Consider the following 17,857-nt stretch of genomic DNA (forward strand, 5'->3'; position numbering starts at 1 on the left):
GAATGTAAATCGTTTCGAAATCTGTTCAAAATATTACCGCCCTGCCCCCGCTCACACAACGCGCTATCTTTTGTTTACATTTTGACGACGATTCCAAGTCTAATGTGTGTAAAATTAGCCAGAAACCACACCAGCAGCATTGCCATGGCGGCAGATTTCATTCATATTTCATCTATTAGGAACACAGCGCTGCTAAACAGCCAGTGATAAACACATGCCCCCTGCATCAGGGGCGATTTAGAGATCCCTTTTTTGTACGGAAGGTTATTCTTTTATATGGATGGTTCTTGGATTGGTGCTGAAAAGAGGGAAACCGACTTTTAGGAGTTTATGAATTTGTGAATCTCAGAAGGTACTCTACAGAACGTCCGATCGTTCTATAGTCCGATGGCACAGTTATAGGTCATACTAAAAAGGACTTTAGCGCTTCGCACCGCCTACAGATAAACTAACTGCCTAGATATTATGAAAGAGCCTCTCAGACTTACTCTACAGAACGTCCAATAGTCCGATGGCACAGTTATAGGCTTATAGGTCATACTAAAAAGGACTTTAGCGCTTCGCACCGCCTACAGATAAACTAACTGCCTAGATATTATGAAAGAGCCTCTCAGACAATGTAAAAAGCTTCCATGAAGAAGAGAATACCAATGGTATTTAGATCTCATCTCTGATAAGTATGCAAGTTCTAGTATCCAAGCAATCGTACAGATGCATTAATGCATAATATATTACATATCATGAGCGTAATTGTTTGGACCTTGTACAGAATTATATATGCCAGCTCCAGTCACCAGATTCCACTTTAACTATCACATGGAGATGGTATCTCAACCATGATGGTCATCATTAGGCCGGGTATGTCCCAGGATCCTAAGGTCACTCAAGCCGGGTATGTCTCAGGATCCTAAGGTCACTCAAGCCGGGTATGCCTCAGGATCCTAAGGTCACTCATTCCAATGAGCGACGGGCCTAATGGCTAAACCAAGTTTTCTGTTTATCTGAACAAACCATGTTTGTTTGAAGACTGAAGTTGAACGTCACTGTACAATAACTGATCCTAAGGTCTTTAGTTACATGGGTTTTACACACCATTCGATGACAAGCAACCCGCCTCCTAATATTAACCTCCCCCGCCTGAGTAGGGCCGGGAAAAGCCAACCAGCACGCAATTCCCCAGATGGTCACCCATCCAGATAGTCTAGTTAGCTTGGAGGTTAGCTCGTCTTCCTTGTGAGTGCTGGGTTCTCGCCGGCCGGGGCCGGATTTTATCCTAAGCAGATAAGGTTCGTTCTCGGAACGAATCGGTTTCTTCTATCCTCTCTTCCTTCTCTCCTCGCTTTCGGGAGTTTCCTCTATCAAACCTCAAAAAAGTTACTTTTTAGTCCGTCCTTCCAGGTTCTCGCCGGCCGGGGCCGGATTTTATCATAAGCAGATAAGGTTCGTTCTCAGAACGAATCGCTTTCTTCTATCCTCTCTTCCTTCTCTCCTCGCTTTCGGGAGTTTCCTCTATCAAACCTCAAAAAAGTTACTTTTTAGTCCGTCCTTCCTTTATTAAATTACAATAGTAATAATAAAAGGTATAGGGACGGACTATTGTATTCCCTTCGGTGTCTGTCTGTGTGTCCGTCTGTCTGTCCCCATAGAAGGACTTATCCAAACCTGGTCGACCTATATATCAAACTAAAGGTCTTTTTATCAGGAACACGAAAGTGGTGGTGCAAATTTTATCCTTCCTTTGTTAAATTACAATAGTAATAATAAAAGGTATAGGGACGGACTATTGTATTCCCTTCGGTGTCTGTCTGTCTGTGTGTCCGTCTGTCTGTCCCCATAGATCATAGAAGGACTTATCCAAACCTGGTCGACCTATATATCAAACTAAAGGTCTTTTTATCAGGAACACGAAAGTGGTGGTGCAAATTTTGTCCAGAAAACAAAAAGCCAAAAAACCAGAAAAAATGGTTTTTGGGGTATTTTTTTCACATTTTCTCACACAATTGAGCTCTGATCTTGAAATTCGTCGCGACGACCTATGAACTCAAAGCGAGAAAGTTTTAGATAACACATCAGTCGTTAGTTTAAGACCGATTTTAGCGTCATCTATGTTAAGCTACGCCGAGCAAGGCCAATAAATGGATGGGTGACTTAAACATTACATTGGTAGTTTTTAGGAAACATTAAAAGGAATAAAGGAAGAACGGGCTCTAGTCTTGATTTTAAATCGTTACATGAAAGTATGTAGGTACATGTATTATGTAGTAATATAGGGAGCGCACAGCGAGACCGTAAACAAGGGAGCGCGACCCTATGCTCAACACCGCGCAGCCCCGGAAGTGCGCAGCGCGACCGCATATACAACCGCGCGAAGCCCCAGGAACGCGAAAAGCGACCATATGCAAAACCCCACGAAGCCCCGGGAGCGCGCAGCGCGACCGTATACGCAACCTCCTGAGCACGCAGTGCGAGTAATAATAATAATAATAAACTGAATATTGGAATAAAAAGTAGGTAGGTATAGGTACATAGGTACTGATTTTCTTTAACCACGATCGAATAAACTACGGGCTAAAAAATTCCAGGAGGGCGGACACAGCTTGTTATCTAGAAACTCACCTCATTCGAATGATCGAGTGGTTCGTTCTCCCCCATCTCCCAAGGAGACTCCGCCACTGGTTGAGGACCTGACTATTTAGCTCCATATAAGGGATGTTTGCCAGCCTTGACTTCTATTCGCACGATCACACGAACTAGTCAGGCGCCGAGTTGCTATGACAACCCAGTAGGTTAGTGAGATGACTAAGGTAAACAACGTGACCCTGGTCTGGTGATTAAGAGAAGCTTTACCAACTTGAACCGTGGTATTGGGGAGATATCTTTATACTAACATATTTATCATGCCATTGGGGAGATAGCTTTACCAACTTAAACCGTGGTATTGGGGAGATATCTTTACTAACATATTTATCATGCCATTGGGGAGAATTAATAATATTATATAGGTATATCAATCTGAAGCCACTAACTACTGTTGTCCCCAGACCCAATAGTAAATGGTAAGAGGAGAGAAAGGCTGACTATTCATCCAGAATGAAGATCTACTGGATGAAGAGAAAACATGATAAGAAGTAAGAACTACGTGGTCCTCTGTAGGCCGAAATGAAAAAAAAGGTATATCAATCTTTTATTAGACAAACTGCTCAACTATTGAGTTGCCAATTGACACAGTATACTGAGTCAGACCCAAATGTTATGAATTACAAAGAATTAATTTGGCGATGGGATTAGTACACAAACTAAGGAGAAAGATTAAAAGACATCAAGTGATTTAAGGGGAGGGAGAGAGAAATGAGTAAACTCGTGTGGTCCGCGTCGTAACCTATCCATCCCGTAGTATGTCCCTCATCAGATGGGCGATAAGAGACACAATACTTCCCATTTAGATGGTGGGTCAACACGAGAACACCAGAAACTAACCCGTTGCATTGAAATATGAGAGCATATATTTTCTGGGACCTCTGGGAGTCGAATTCGAGACCCTCTGCCTACAAGCCCGCGCGTTAGGCCGACCGTACCCCTGTGCTAATTCCATGTACGTTACGTTTTGCCTGCGAAGGTAAACCTTACCGGTAAACCGTCACGTCCGAGCGTCCGACCATAGAAATGATAGAAAGTAAAAAACCACCTACGCCGACCGCGCCGCGTCCACCCCAAAGGGTTAACACGCGTAACACCCAGCACCCCAGATTTGACCCAATGTCACAAGATTAAAAGACATCAAGTGATTTAAGGGGAGGGAGGGAGAGAGAAATGAGTAAACTCGTGTGGTCCGCGTCGTAACCTATCCATCCCGTAGTATGTCCGTCATCAGATAGGCGATAAGAGACACAATACTTCCCATTTAGATGGTGGGTCAACACGAGAACACCAGAAACTAACCCGTTGCATTGAAGCACGAGAGCATATATTTTCTGGGACCTCTGGGAGTCGAATTCGAGACCCTCGGCCTGCAAGCCCGCGCGTTAGGCCGACCGTACCCCTGTGCTAATTCCCATGTACGTTACGTTTTGCCTGCGAAGGTAAACCGTCACGTCCGACCATAGAAGTGATAGAAAGTAAAAAACCACCTACGCCGACCGCGCCGCGTCCACCCCAAAGGGTTAACACGCGTAACACCCAGCACCCCAGATTTAACCCAATGTCACCCAGAGCTGCGTGATTAATTCTATTTCTTTATTTTTCCACTCAAAAAAATTAACAATAATATTATTTATATTTCGGGCCAGTGGGATAATGTTGTAGGTGTCACCACAGAGTGTCCCTAAAAATAGACAAAATCTGTCACAAATCCCCGGAGATTTCGGAAATTGGATTTGTTGAAGATTTTGATAGAGGTGTGTTACATGATAGGTATAGGGCTGCGTAAATGTGCGTCTACATGGCTGTCTGGAACCCATATGAAATGGGTCGAATCAATGGGCTTTGGTAGAATAAAGAAATAAAAGCTTATGCTTATACACTGAGAAAAAAAACTAGGGTGCCGGCAGCCTGGGGGTCTGGAACCCATATGAAATGGGTCGAATCAATGGGCTTTGGTAGAATAAAGAAATAAAAGCTTATACACTGAGAAAAAAACTAGGGTGCCGGCAGCCTGGGTGTCTGGAACCCATATGAAATGGGTCGAATCAATGGGCTTTGGTAGAATAAAGTAATAAAAGCTTATACACTGAGAATAAAACTAGGGTGCCGGCAGCCTAATCGGGTGACTGGGTTCAGGCACTCTAATATTGAACTCTATATCGGGGAGCTCGCTCGACACTATAATATAGCGGGTGCCGGCAGCCTAATCGGGTGACTGGGTTCAGGCACTCTAATATTGAACTCTATATCGGGGAGCTCGCTCGACACTATAATATAGCATTTCAACAGCCAATAATAGAGTTCTTTCACTCTAAACTTGTGGCATCCTGTCACTTTTTTTTCCAGTGTATTGTGGACTCACATTTCAGATGATTTTGATTGAAATCAATGCGGTGAAGACTTAAACCTGTAGACTACATACTTTTTTAAAGGATTTTGGTAGAGGGAACTGTAACCTTATGCTAAGGTCTTATCGTCCCGAAAGCGAAGAGAGAAGTACGAGTAAGAGGGGATAGGAGAAAGATAGCCGCTTGGAGAACAACACCTATTTCAACAACACTTTGTTTAGAATTAAATCGATCTCGGATTTTTTTCCCTCGCTGTCCTGCACTGATACGGACCTTTTTCCCTGGTTTATTCATGACCTACGTGAAGTTGACTTACACTCTCACTTTGGATGGCCAGCGAGTACCCGAGTAGACAAAGATAACACTCGTTGATTAGGGTGAACACTAGGATGGGTGACCCAAAGATCTCTTCAATTCGGTTTTTGAATCTGGAACAATGAGAAGGAAAAGAAGAGCACTAAAGTTATAGAATGGAATATACGTACTTCACATATACTGCTTGGATGAGTCTGAAAAGTCCCTTTTTTTACTTTCCTTATCCTATAGGAAGGAAAGTAATGTAATCGGGTCAAAATTTCGATGGTCAGTTTTTAGTGCCAAAACGCGTTTTGAGGTCCCTAGAGCCTAAATCCAAAGTTTCAGCCATTGGTCCTATTTTTAGTGCCAAAACACGTTTTGAGGTCCCTAGAGCCTAAATCCAAAGTTTCAGCCATTGGTCCGTGTGTGTGTCTGTGTGTCTGTGTGTGTGTCTGTCTAAACAAAATATCTCGAGAACGGTAAGAGCTAGAGACTTGAAATTTGGTATGTAGCTGTCAAATGTGACAAGGATGCCTAAAGCCACAACCCCGACCCAAACTTGTGGCGTTCCTGAAGTATGAATTGCTTTTTTGAAGTGCCCTTCTAAAAAAAAACTTTGTATCTAAATGATTTTGCAAAAAGATTTTTTGCCTTTTTTCGACCTACTGTCCTTAGTGTTAAAGCGTCTAAAGGGAAAAAAAAGTGTATTGAGATGATGCTTATTCTCTCTCTCTTAAAAAAAAGGTAGTACCTATCTACCTAGACCGACTCTTACAAATGCGCGCTTTCGAATGAGGGGTTTAATTTCCTTTCTAATGCCTAATCCTAATAGGTAGGTAATAGTGAGTAATTAAAAAAGTTATAAAAAAAGTAGTAAGAAATTCCATCATGACAATTTCCAACTTGTATTCCAGAAAGTTAATTTTTTGAGCAGTTTTTACATTAGTCTCGGATTTAGGATTAGGGTAATTTTTCGCTTTGATGTGAGGCCCATCTTTTTTCTTACCGCACTGACCCATTCTGGCTTTTAATTTTTTCGTAACTATTATCGCTTAATTTACGCTTCGCCACTGATATAACTCTGTGTTTACTTTGTTTTTGTCACGACTTTTTTACTACTTTTTAAACACTTGAAAGTTTGGGGTTAATTGGTTTACGTTGTGAAATGAAAATTAGTCTTTTGAGTAGGTTTTGGCTTGTTTACTTTTCGACTTTATTACCTACTTTTTTTAAAAAAGCACTTGAAAGTTTGGGGTTAATTGGTTTACGTTGTGAAATGAAAATTAGTCTTTTGAGTAGGTTTTGGCTTGTTTACTTTTCGACTTTTGAAAGTGCACACAAATTTTTTATAGGTCTGTTATGTACTTATTAACTATAGGTAATTGATTTTAGTAGATTGGTAGTTGGGTAGATATCTCTACCTTTTAATTGAACTAAGTCTCGTCCTTTTTTTTTAAGAGGTTTGACAGAGGGAACTGTAACTGCTATGGTCTTATCGTCCCGAAATCGAAGAGAGAAGGAAGACAGGATGTTACCTACTTTTTTTTTAAAGCTCTTGAAAGTTTGGGGTTAATTGGTTTACGTTGTGAAGTGAAAATTAGTCTTTTGAGTAGGTTTTGGCTTGTTTACTTTTCGACTTTTGAAAGTGCACACAAATATTTTATAGGTCTGTTATATGTACTTATTAACTATAGGTAATTGATTTTAGTAGATTGGTAGTTGGGTAATAGATATCTCTACCTTTTAATTGAACTAAGTCTCGTCCTTAAATATCGATACGATAAATTAATATGGCTCATAAATATCGGTAACTATGGCAACCCGACACAGTCATATGCATAATTTATGGAATTATTTTCAATATCAGACCCAGTGGTGTAGGACGGAACACGGAAGAGTGGTCAGTTTAGGTAGGACGAAGGACTACAAGGTCCGCCGCGACTACGGTTCCAATGAGCGACGGGCCTAATGGCTAAACCAAGTTTTTTGTTTATCTGAACAAACCATGTTTGTTTGAAGACTGAACTTGAACGTCACTGTACAATAGTCCAATGAGTGACGGGCCTAATGGCTAAACCAAGTTTTTTGTTTATCTGAACAAACCATGTTTGTTTGAAGACTGAAGTTGAACGTCACTGTACAATAGTCCGGCTGGGGGAAACAGGGAGGATACCAGCCTGAATTTCCCTTGCTAAAGAAACAACAAAGGTTGAGTACGAAGGGCATCCATTCGTAAAATTTGTAGCCAAAACCAAATGTCAGCCCAAAGCAGTCACCCTAGTTAGGGCTGATTGAGAGGCTGACGATAAACACCGGGCCCGTCAGCCGTCAGACGGGGTAAGGCGAAGAAAAAGAAGAGAAGAAGCAGATCGATTGTGTCTAAAACTTTAGTGAAAAGAAGGTAAAAACATTCACCTGGAACTTGTTTTTTTCTTCGTCTTTATAGCTACTAAGTTACCACCAACTGATTTGATTGACTTTTTTGAAATTATTTCAGTTCTAATGATGTTCTATTTTCATCTCTTGTTTCAGACGCCCTGTTGGCAGATCTACAGAACACCATATCTCCGTCTCCAGGAGGATATAGCGTCAAATCCACCAAGGATCATCTGTACTCGAATTCCAGAGAAAATCAGGTAATTTATTCCCAGTTAGCACTAGCACTTAGCTAACTTTAGTTTGGTACACTAAGGACACAATACAATATGTTCTTTCTGGATTCCATATTTGGCACTCTAGTAACTCTAGTTTGTGCTAGGTCCGGTGCAGGCTCTCCACTCAATTGTCTTTGAAATGTACTAGAAGGTACGGACTGTAAAAGTCACTCAGAAAAAGGTCCTCTACGTGGTCCATATAGATTATAGACCCAATCTGGTCAAAGGGGCCTAAAATATAAGGTGCTGATCTATTTATTTATCAATCCTTTCTTGTCAAATTTCATCAAAAGGGGACAAACGGTTCAAGAATTATATAGATTATAGACCCAATCTGGTGAAAGGGGCCTAAAATATAAGGTGCTGATCTATTTATTTATCAATCCTTTCTTGTCAAATTTCATCAAAAGGGGACAAACGGTTCAAGAGTGTAATGGTAGAAGGAACACATTAAGTACAAAGTCATTGAGTTGAAGTTTCAAACTGACTTTCTTTGAAAAAAAAAGACTTTCTTTGTTTAACCGAATATGCCTGCTGTCAAATTACTATTATTATCCGTTGAAAAATAATCCACATGCTGATAATGTTATGGATAATTAAGTATGTACGAGTTACGAGAATACATAAGTGCCTATATCGTGGAAAATTCAAGTACAGTAGAACCTCGATTATTTTAACTTCCATTATTTCAACTCCTAAATCCATTTTTTTTCTATCTTTCAAAGGATATCCTATCTTATCGGAAGAAAAGATCATAGAAAGTGATCATTTCAACCTCGATCATTTCAACTACCCCCGGTCCCAATTAGTGCACTAGCACTTAGCTAACTTTAGTTTGGTACACTAAGGACACACATGTTCTTTCTGGATTCCATATTTGGCACTCTAGTTTGTGCTAGGTCCGGTGCAGGTTCTCCACTCAATTGTCTTTGAAATGTACTAGAAGGTACTGACTGTAAAAGTCACTCAGAAAAAGGTCCTCTACGTGGTCCATATAGATTATAGACCGAATCTGGTGAAACGGGCCTAAAATATAAGGTGCTGATCTATTTATTTATCAATCCTTTCTTGTCAAATTTCATCAAAAGGGGACAAACGGTTCAAGAGTGTAATGGTAGAAGGAACACATTAAGTACAAAGTCATTGAGTTGAAGTTCAAACTGACTTTCTTTGTTTAACCAAATATGCCTGCTGGCAAATTACTATTATTATCCGTTGAAAAATAATCCACATGCTGATAATGTTATGGATAATTAAGTATGTACGAGTTACGAGAATACATAAGTACCTATATCGTGGAAAATTCAAGTACAGTAGAACCTCGATTATTTCAACTCCTAAATCCATTGTTTTTTTCTATTTTTCAAAGGATATCCTATCTTATCAGAAGAAAAGATCATAGAAAGTGATCATTTCAACCTCGATCATGTCAACTACCCCCGGTCCCAATTAGTTGAAATAATCGAGGTTCTACTGTATTATCTGTTGAAGAATGATCCCCATGCTGAGAATGTTATTGAAAATTCAAGTATGTACCCATGTAGAGTATGTACGAGTTACGAGAATATCGTGGAAAATTCAAGAGTATAATGTACTCAGACCTTGAAATGCCTAATCCAATCTTTGAAATGAATGAGATATGTGGAGTGTGGAGAGGATTTCGCTGTACGTCTCCTCCGTCTTTGCGTAATAAAATGTGCGTTTTTATACCCCGCGACACAGTGAAATATATTTCAATAGTAAAATTTAATTTTTATTGCTATTCCCAGGTCGAAAACGAAAAATCGTGAAGTGGCGAAGAAATGTTTGTAGGAATTTAATTGTAAAGGTGTGTCCATACATAGTCGACGCCGTGGATCGACGATCGATCAACTCTGTGTGGACTCAACTTAAATGATTGAATATTTGTGGGCCGTAGGGGTCATACGAGTGTGTGGTATATTTTGGAAGTGTCAGCACGTTTGGAAGAATCGGAAGGTCCTGACGTCCTATTATATGATTTTAGAAGGTTGATTTGTGGATTGTAAGATATGTTCATGTGTCGAAATAGCTGTTGGAGCCTGCAAGACCAATGGGGAGTTCTTCTTTTATGTAAGCCCAGCCACTCATTATCAGGTGTAAGTTTGGAAGAATCGGAAGGTCCTGACGTCCTATTATGTGATTTTAGAAGGTTGATTTGTGGATTGTAAGATAGGTTCATGTGTCGAAATAGCTGTTGGAGCCTGCAAGACCAATGGGGAGTTCTTCTTTTATGTAAGCCCAGCCACTCATTATCAGGTGTACCTGTCAGGTCTACCACCTGATAGTGAATGTCCTGGCCGTCTAATAGCTGGCCTAAGACGACCAGCCACTCACGATTACATACGAGTGTGTGGTATATTTTGGAAGTGTCAGCACGTTTGGAAGAATCGGAAGGTCCTGACGTCCTATTATGTGATTTTAGAAGGTTGATTTGTGGATTGTAGGTTCATGTGTCGAAATAGCTGTTGGAGCCTGCAAGACCAATGGGGAGTTCTTTTATGTAAGGCCAGCCACTCATTATCAGGTAGACCTGACAGGCGGACCTGATCAGGTGTACCTGTCAGGTCTACCACCTGATAGTGAATGTCCTGGCCGTCTAATAGCTGGCCTAAGACGACCAGCCACTCACGACTATCAGGGTATCAGGTGCAAAAATGGACGCGGCACATCAGGGATCAGGAAGAGACCGCCTTAACATAATAATAATCAGGTGCAACAACGGAGGTCTTATCACCCTGAAATTTTCTACAAGTCCTAGTGACTACATCCGAGAGATTCCTAGCTCGTTTGTGTTTCGTTTCATTAAAGCAACAGCAATGTCAGGGGAACTACCCACAACTCTAGCAGATTTGGGTGAGCGCGGTTCTATCCAATCCGAGCCGAAGTCAGGGCTGATGACGAGAATGATAAGAGGGGGGTTTCTTTCAACTTTATGGACAGATGGACACTAACAACTTAAAAAATCGTCTTTGTCTTTGCCCGTTCTAACGGGGTAGGCGTTTGTGTGTGGCTGACATTTGGTTTTGGCGCAAATATGTATTTTACGATTGAATGCCCCCTTCTTCAAGACTCACTATTTGGCGAAGGAAAAAGCATCTACTTTAAGTCTTTCGTGAATATGTTGAAAAATAACCATGTTCATTCAAATGTGTCACAACTCAGAATTGAATCAAGGACCTTCTGACGGTGCGGTTTCACATAAAGTGTCCTCGAGGATTGTCCATTTCTCGCACCCAAACCGACTTCCATTCTGGACGGGCCCTGTCCTCTCGCATGTGTTTTGTATACGCTTCCTGCAGTCTTGTGTTCAGATCTCTGGAGTAGTCACATAAGGTCATTCGAGAAGATTGCGTAGGGAGACCCTCGCTTTGTGTGTGTGCTCATCAGGTATCAGATAGACCTGACATTCCGACCTTTTCAGCCGCACCTGTCAGGTCTACCTGATAGTGTGTGTGCTCATCAGGTGTCAGGACGACCTGATAGTGAATGGCTGGCCTTATACTGCTTACTAACATGTGTGTTCTTCAGGTATTGGTTATGAACACGGATAGGTTTTCGAGCGCTATAGTGTGTCCAAACATAGTCGACCGGCCGTCTCGTCGATCGACGAGGTAAAACTATGTTGTCGAGGCAGTGTGGACGTGCCTAGCCCAGCCTAGTCCTCTTTATAACTATCACCTCAGGCAACAGGTCTACTTGCGCTGGTGTACCGAAACGTGGGTAGCCGGCTTTAATAATAGTGCTTATTTATACTGCTCGCATAGGACTGAAGAGTCCCTTTACTCCAGCAGTAGGCTACTACTATTACTGTGGTCAAATTCTCAAATTATTTTGAGGATGAAAATACCTCGGGTGGCAATGAACCCACGCCTGTTTACCAGGCGAGCGTCTAACCAACCTTATTAAGTTTAGGATAAAATCCGCTCCAGGCGGGACCCGAATTATTCTTGTGTTATGGCTTTAAATTTACGGAATAACTGCTTAAGTTTTTAGTAACGCTGATTTTACTCTCCATTTGGCGACATAGCGACAAGCTACCCGCCTTCTCACATTAACTTCAGCACGCAATTGTCCAGATGGTCACCAGTGGCGTAGCGTCCATGTAGGGCGTGTATGGCGGCCATACACTCTAAATTTACTCAAATACCCTTAAATATTGACTTTAAATATTTATGAAGAAGCATGTGCATAACGTATGTAGTAATGTGCATGGTGATGGAAATTAGTGCCCTACACGCCTTACACTTGACTTTAGACCACGCTACGCCACTGAGACCTAGGGAGTAAAGGGACTTTTCATTCTCAGTCTGGCAGTATAAACAAGGTAATATTCTATTCTATTGAACATATTTCCTGTTTGCATGCAATGTTGGGAGTTTCGAAATCACATTCCTCGTAGTTTTTTTTTTGTATGCATTGTCCGCAAGATCCTGAGGTATGTCCGGTGATTTGGTGATAGGATTCGGTCTTGAAGTTTTGGACTTCGGTTCCCTTGATGCCCTATATGGCAACCCGAGCGAGCGTCTTGACCACTACACCACCGAGTTAAAGACCATTTCCCCCCTTTAACTTGCCTCCCCTAACAACCCCCTTTATCACTTTCCACCTTGTTTAGACTGCTAGAGTAAAGGGACTTTTCATTCTCAGTCTGACAGTATAAACAAGGTATATTCTATTCTATTGAACATATTTCCTGTTTGCATGCAATGTTGGGAGTTTCGAAATCACATTCCTCGTAGTTTTTTTTTTGTATGCTAGAGTAAAGGGACTTTTCATTCTCAGTCTGGCAGTATAAACAAGGTATATTCTATTCTATTGAACATATTTCCTGTTTGCATGCAATGTAGGGAGTTTCGAAATCACATTCCTCGTAGTTTTTTTTGTATGCATTGTCCGCGAGTTCCTGAGGTATGTCCGGTGATTTGGTGATAGGATTCGGTCTTGAAGTTTTGGACTTCGGTTAGCCGTTAGTTCCAAGAACAAATCCTATTTCAATAACTGTGTTACTTTGTTCAGAATTGATCGATCTTCGATTTTTTTTCCCTCGCTGTCCTGCACTGATACGGACCCTTTTCCCTGTGTATCCCACCCCTCACTTTTCCATTCGCCTCTGATTAGGTAGCTACTGATGAGTTTGTTCTAGTGACAATGACCATATTAACCTCTTTTTTTTACGAGGGGGTGCTTCCACGTTTGGAATTAGGCCAACTTTTCGACGTTTCCCTCTCTCTCTCCCTCCTCTCTCTCTCTCTCTCTCTCTCTCTCTCTCTTTATTTTCATTTGACAAAGACTCCAAAATTAACATTTCTGTTGACCTTTAAATCTTCCCACTTAACCCCATCTCCCTCTTTCTCCCTCTCCTATATTCATTCTGTCTCTTTCTCTCCCTCTCTCGTCTTTCTCTTTCTCTCCCTCTCTCTCTTTTTTTTTCTCTCTCCCTCCCTCTTCATTCTTTCTCCCCCTTTCCCCTTTCTGTTTGTGTAATGAGTGTGGTATTCTTTTCTGAACGAATAATTTTCGGGCGCAATAATGACATACAAAAACTCAGTCATCGGTGGCATAAAGAGAAAAATTGAAGGATCAACTTAAGTCTTAGACTAGGAGGTTTCAGCTCTAGGTTTTTCTTTTTTTTTTTTTTTTCGAATTAGGCGCTTTAACACTTTTGTGATAAGGTCGTTCGCGCCGGTTTCCGGTTAACTAAATCATATGGTAGAGGTCTTAAATCAGTTAATCACTGTAGTCATAATTGTTTTCTGAGTCATATAGGCAAAATATTTTTGTTTGGGTTGTGTGAAAACCCTAGAATTATTCTTTTTAACCTTGTTTGGTCAAGTGAAATTTTTAAATTATCGGATACAGTGATTTCTAAGCAATTAAAAGTGAAAAAACTCTGGTGAATGCTGAAAGTTTGGATTACCCTTTGACCATTGGTTTAGAAGTTATTTTCCATAGATCCATATTCATGTAAGTTTTCTTCTTTTTCCACTGGTTCACTCTTCCCTCTTTGACCATAGGTTTAGAAGTTATTTTCCATAGATCCATATTCATGTAAGTTTTCTTCTTTTTCCACTGGTTCACTCTTCCCTATAACTCTGCCTCTGATATCTCATGACCGTACTATTGTAGTCTTCATAAAATAGAGGAGCTCTAATGAAAGAAATGCCATTTTTACGTATTATTATGTTAAGGCGGTCTCTTCCTGATCCCTTGTGTGCCGCGTCCATTTTAATTTAGGACTATTGCACTGCTATAACTCTGCCTCTGATATCTCATGACCGTACTATTGTAGTCTTCATAAAATAGAGGAGCTCTAATGAAAGAAATGCCATTTTTACTTTTTACAATTGAAACCGGCACAAAAATGGTCCTTCTTAGATGGACTTTCTCCTTCTCAATAGAGTTTTGAGTGTGTACGCAGGTTAATCTAGCTTTATCTAGGGCCCTCCCCTTTCTATGTTCGGATCTTGTACAGTCCTCTCCCTTTCTTAACTCCGGGTCTGATGAGTTATTATAAATATCATGCAGTGTGGGTGTGGCACTTTCTCCTGACTACTTCCTGTGCTTTCAGGGGGCTATCTTTAACTCAGTCTTATCTTACAGGGACTATTTAGGTCCAGTCCTAAACAGAGGCTATTTAGCCAAGTCCGAATTCTCCCCTTCCTATCTTCGGGTCTGGATGAGTTATGATTCAGCTATCTTTAACTCGGTCTTATCTTACAGGGGCTATTTAGGTCCAGTCCTAAACAGAGGCTATTTAGCCAAGTCCGAATTCTCCCCTTCCTATCTTCGGGTCTGGATGAGTTATGATTAATTCCACATGCAGTGTGGGTGTGGCACTTTCTCATGTTTACTTCCTGTGCTTTTTACAGGGTTCTATTTAGTTCAGTCCACAAATTGACTATCTAAAGTTGTAAAAAAAGAGAATTTTATTTGCGTTAAGTCTACCTATTTACTACCTTGTCTATTTTTGCTTTTTATTGATTGTGCCCAGATAGTCCGGCTGGGGGAAACAGGGAGTATACCAGCCTGAATTTCCCTTGCTAAAGAAACAGCAAAGGTTGAGTACGAAGGGCGTCCATTCGTAAAATTTGTAGCCAAATTTCGATTGACTATCTAAAGTTGTAAAAAAGGAGAATTTTATTTGCGTTAAGTCTACCTATTTACTACCTCGTCTATTTTTGCTTTTTACTTTCCTTATCCTATAGGAAGGAAAGTAATGTAATCGGGTCAAAATTTCGATGGTCAGTTTTAAGTCTACCCATTTACTACCTCGTCTATTTTTGCTTTTTATTGATTGTGTCCAGATAGTCCGGCTGGGGGAAACAGGGAGTAGACCAGCCTGAATTTCCCTTGCTAAAGAAACAGCAAAGGTTGAGTACGAAGGGCACACACTCGTAAAATTTGTAGCCAAAACCAAATGTCAGTCCAAAGCAATCACCCTAGTTAGGGCTGATTGAGAGGCTGACGATAAACACCGGGTCCGTCGCCGTCAGACGGGGTAAGGCGAAGAAAAAGAAGAGAAGAAGCAGATCGATTGTGTCTAAAACTTTAGTGAAAAGAAGGTAAAAACATTCACCTGGAACTTGTTTTTTTCTTCGGCTTTATAGCTACTAAGTTACCACCAACTGATTTGATTGACTTTTTTGAAATTGTTTCAGTTCTAATGATGTTCTACTTTCATCTCTTGTTTCAGACGCCCTGTTGGCAGATCTACAGAACACTATATCTCCGTCTCCAGGAGGATATAGCGTCAAATCCACCAAGGATCATCTGTACTCGAATTCCAGAGAAAATCAGGTAATTTATTCCCATAATTAAGAAATAACTTTCATCAAATGAAAGGTGCACACTGGGCCAGAAAGTAAGCTCTACTGACTAAACAGTTGGAGTTGTCAAGAAGATAACTAACTGGAGGAGACTCCCCCTCAACTATACCTGAAATCCCCGAAAAAGCACAATATATGAGGACATGGAAAGTCGTGTGATGTTCACACCAGATCTGTTGAAGTTGAGATAGAGAAGCGTCCAAGCTTAGTTTTCCCACACTTTTCCCAAGCTAGCCTCCAAATCATCCAATCCGCATATCATGTATGTCTAATAAAGAAGTTTTCTTTGATTCCGATAGTCATCAGAGAACTTACCATTCTTGTCTCTGTTATTATCAGGGAAGTTCAGAATATGGCAAGTATGTTTCCAAAATATGACACTAAAAAAAAAAAAAAAAAAAAAAAAAAAAAAAAAAAAAAAAAAAACACACAATTAGAAAAATTCGATCAACTCTGTGTGGACTCAACTTAAATGATTGAATATCATACGAGTGTGTGGTATATTTTGGAAGTGTCAGCAAGTTTGGAAGAATCGGAAGGTCCTGACGTCCTATTATGTGATTTTAGAAGGTTGATTTGTGGATTGTAAGATAGGTTCATGTGTCGAAATAGCTGTTGGAGCCTGCAAGACCAATGGGGAGTTCTTCTTTTATGTAAGCCCAGCCACTCATTATCAGGTGTACCTGTCAGGTCTACCACCTGATAGTGAATGTCCTGGCCGTCTAATAGCTGGCCTAAGACGACCAGCCACTCACGATTATCAGGGTATCAGGTGCAAAAATGGACGCGGCACATCAGGGATCAGGAAGAGACAGCCTTAACATAATAATCAGGTGGAACAACGGAGGTCTTATCACCCTGAAATTTTTTACGTCCTAGTGACTACATCCGAGAGATTCCTAGCTCGTTTGTGTTTCGTTTCATTAAAGCAACAGCAATGTCAGGGGAGCTACCCACAACTCTAGCAGATTTGGGTGAGCGCGGTTCTATCCAATCCGAGCCGAAGTCAGGGCTGATGACGAGAATGATAAGAGGGGAACATTTTAAAATAATTTTTCGCTGTTTTGACTGCAGATTTAGATTTTTGAAGACTTTTTACGTAGGAATCGACCTTTCATGCTAAATGTTTCCCCAAATGCAAAACCACTATTTGTGTAGATACGGTTCTTTAGTAACAATTTTGTAACTCCTTCGAATGCGTTCCTGTAAAGAGTGTAAAGCGTAGTGCGCGGTTGGAATGTATTCAAAGGAGCTTTTCTTTCATTGTTGGATCATCCCCCCCCCCATATAATTCTTGTCCTCCCCTCTCTGAAATCCTGGATACGGGCCTGGCCATAATCATCATCATCATCATCATCTTGTAGGATTAATTCTCGCTCTCTTATTCGATTAATTGTTCGCGGATTTCCATATTAACATATTATGCGTGGCCTTGATTGGCGCATTTCTCGCTTGCATGAATTATCTGAAGGTGCGTTTACACATTTCAATCCTACAAGACCAGTTTCTTCTGGTGCGGTTGGTGGTATTGGTATATTGTTTGATCTATGCAATTGGTAATACTGCTAGATAGTTGATAATTAGTTTACATTCTGTGCGGTCGTATTCTCTTTAATTCAAATTCTACGCTTGCATTAATTACCTGAAGGTGCGTTTACACAGTGTTTTCAATCCGACAAGACTAGTTTTTTTGGTGCAGTTGGTGGTATTGGTATTTATTTGATCTGTGCAATTAGTAATATTGATCTAGTCTGCTATTATAGTTGATAATTAGTTTACATACTGTGCGGTGGGATTCTCTTGTTCCGTGTGGGTGCTTTTCTGTGTTTATTAAATTTTATTTATTTATTAATTAATTTATTAAATAGGTTTGAAAAACCATAACAACGGAGATCTTGTCGTCCCGAAAGTGAAGACACTTGAAGGCAGAAGGAAGACAGGATAGAAAAAAGCCAGCCGATCCGAGAACGAACCTTATACCTATCTGTTTATTATGAATTTCGTTCCGGGCGGGAATCTAACCCGCGACGGGGTCCCCCGGTAGTTAAAGGCCCCCCAAATATAGTAATTT

The 17,857-nt window shown here is 40.7% G+C and overlaps 2 protein-coding genes across 3 annotated transcripts in view; one reads left to right on the plus strand and one right to left on the minus strand.

Moving 5' to 3' along the window:
- Positions 1 to 17,857, plus strand: part of LOC103507300 (leupaxin) — a 69,334-nt gene that overhangs the window by 18,635 nt on the left and 32,842 nt on the right. For both annotated transcript variants that reach the window (XM_026822204.1, XM_026822205.1), the window contains exon 2: positions 15,654 to 15,757. In XM_026822204.1, the coding sequence (XP_026678005.1) occupies positions 15,654 to 15,757 (104 nt within the window). The remainder of the gene's footprint in view (positions 1 to 15,653; positions 15,758 to 17,857) is intronic.
- The window catches only part of LOC103507307, a 33,064-nt gene that overhangs the window by 11,711 nt on the left and 3,496 nt on the right, over positions 1 to 17,857 (minus strand). The window lies entirely within an intron of this gene.

Source organism: Diaphorina citri, unplaced genomic scaffold (assembly GCF_000475195.1).
Source record: "Diaphorina citri unplaced genomic scaffold, Diaci psyllid genome assembly version 1.1 scaffold304, whole genome shotgun sequence".
NCBI lineage: Eukaryota > Metazoa > Arthropoda > Insecta > Hemiptera > Psyllidae > Diaphorina > Diaphorina citri.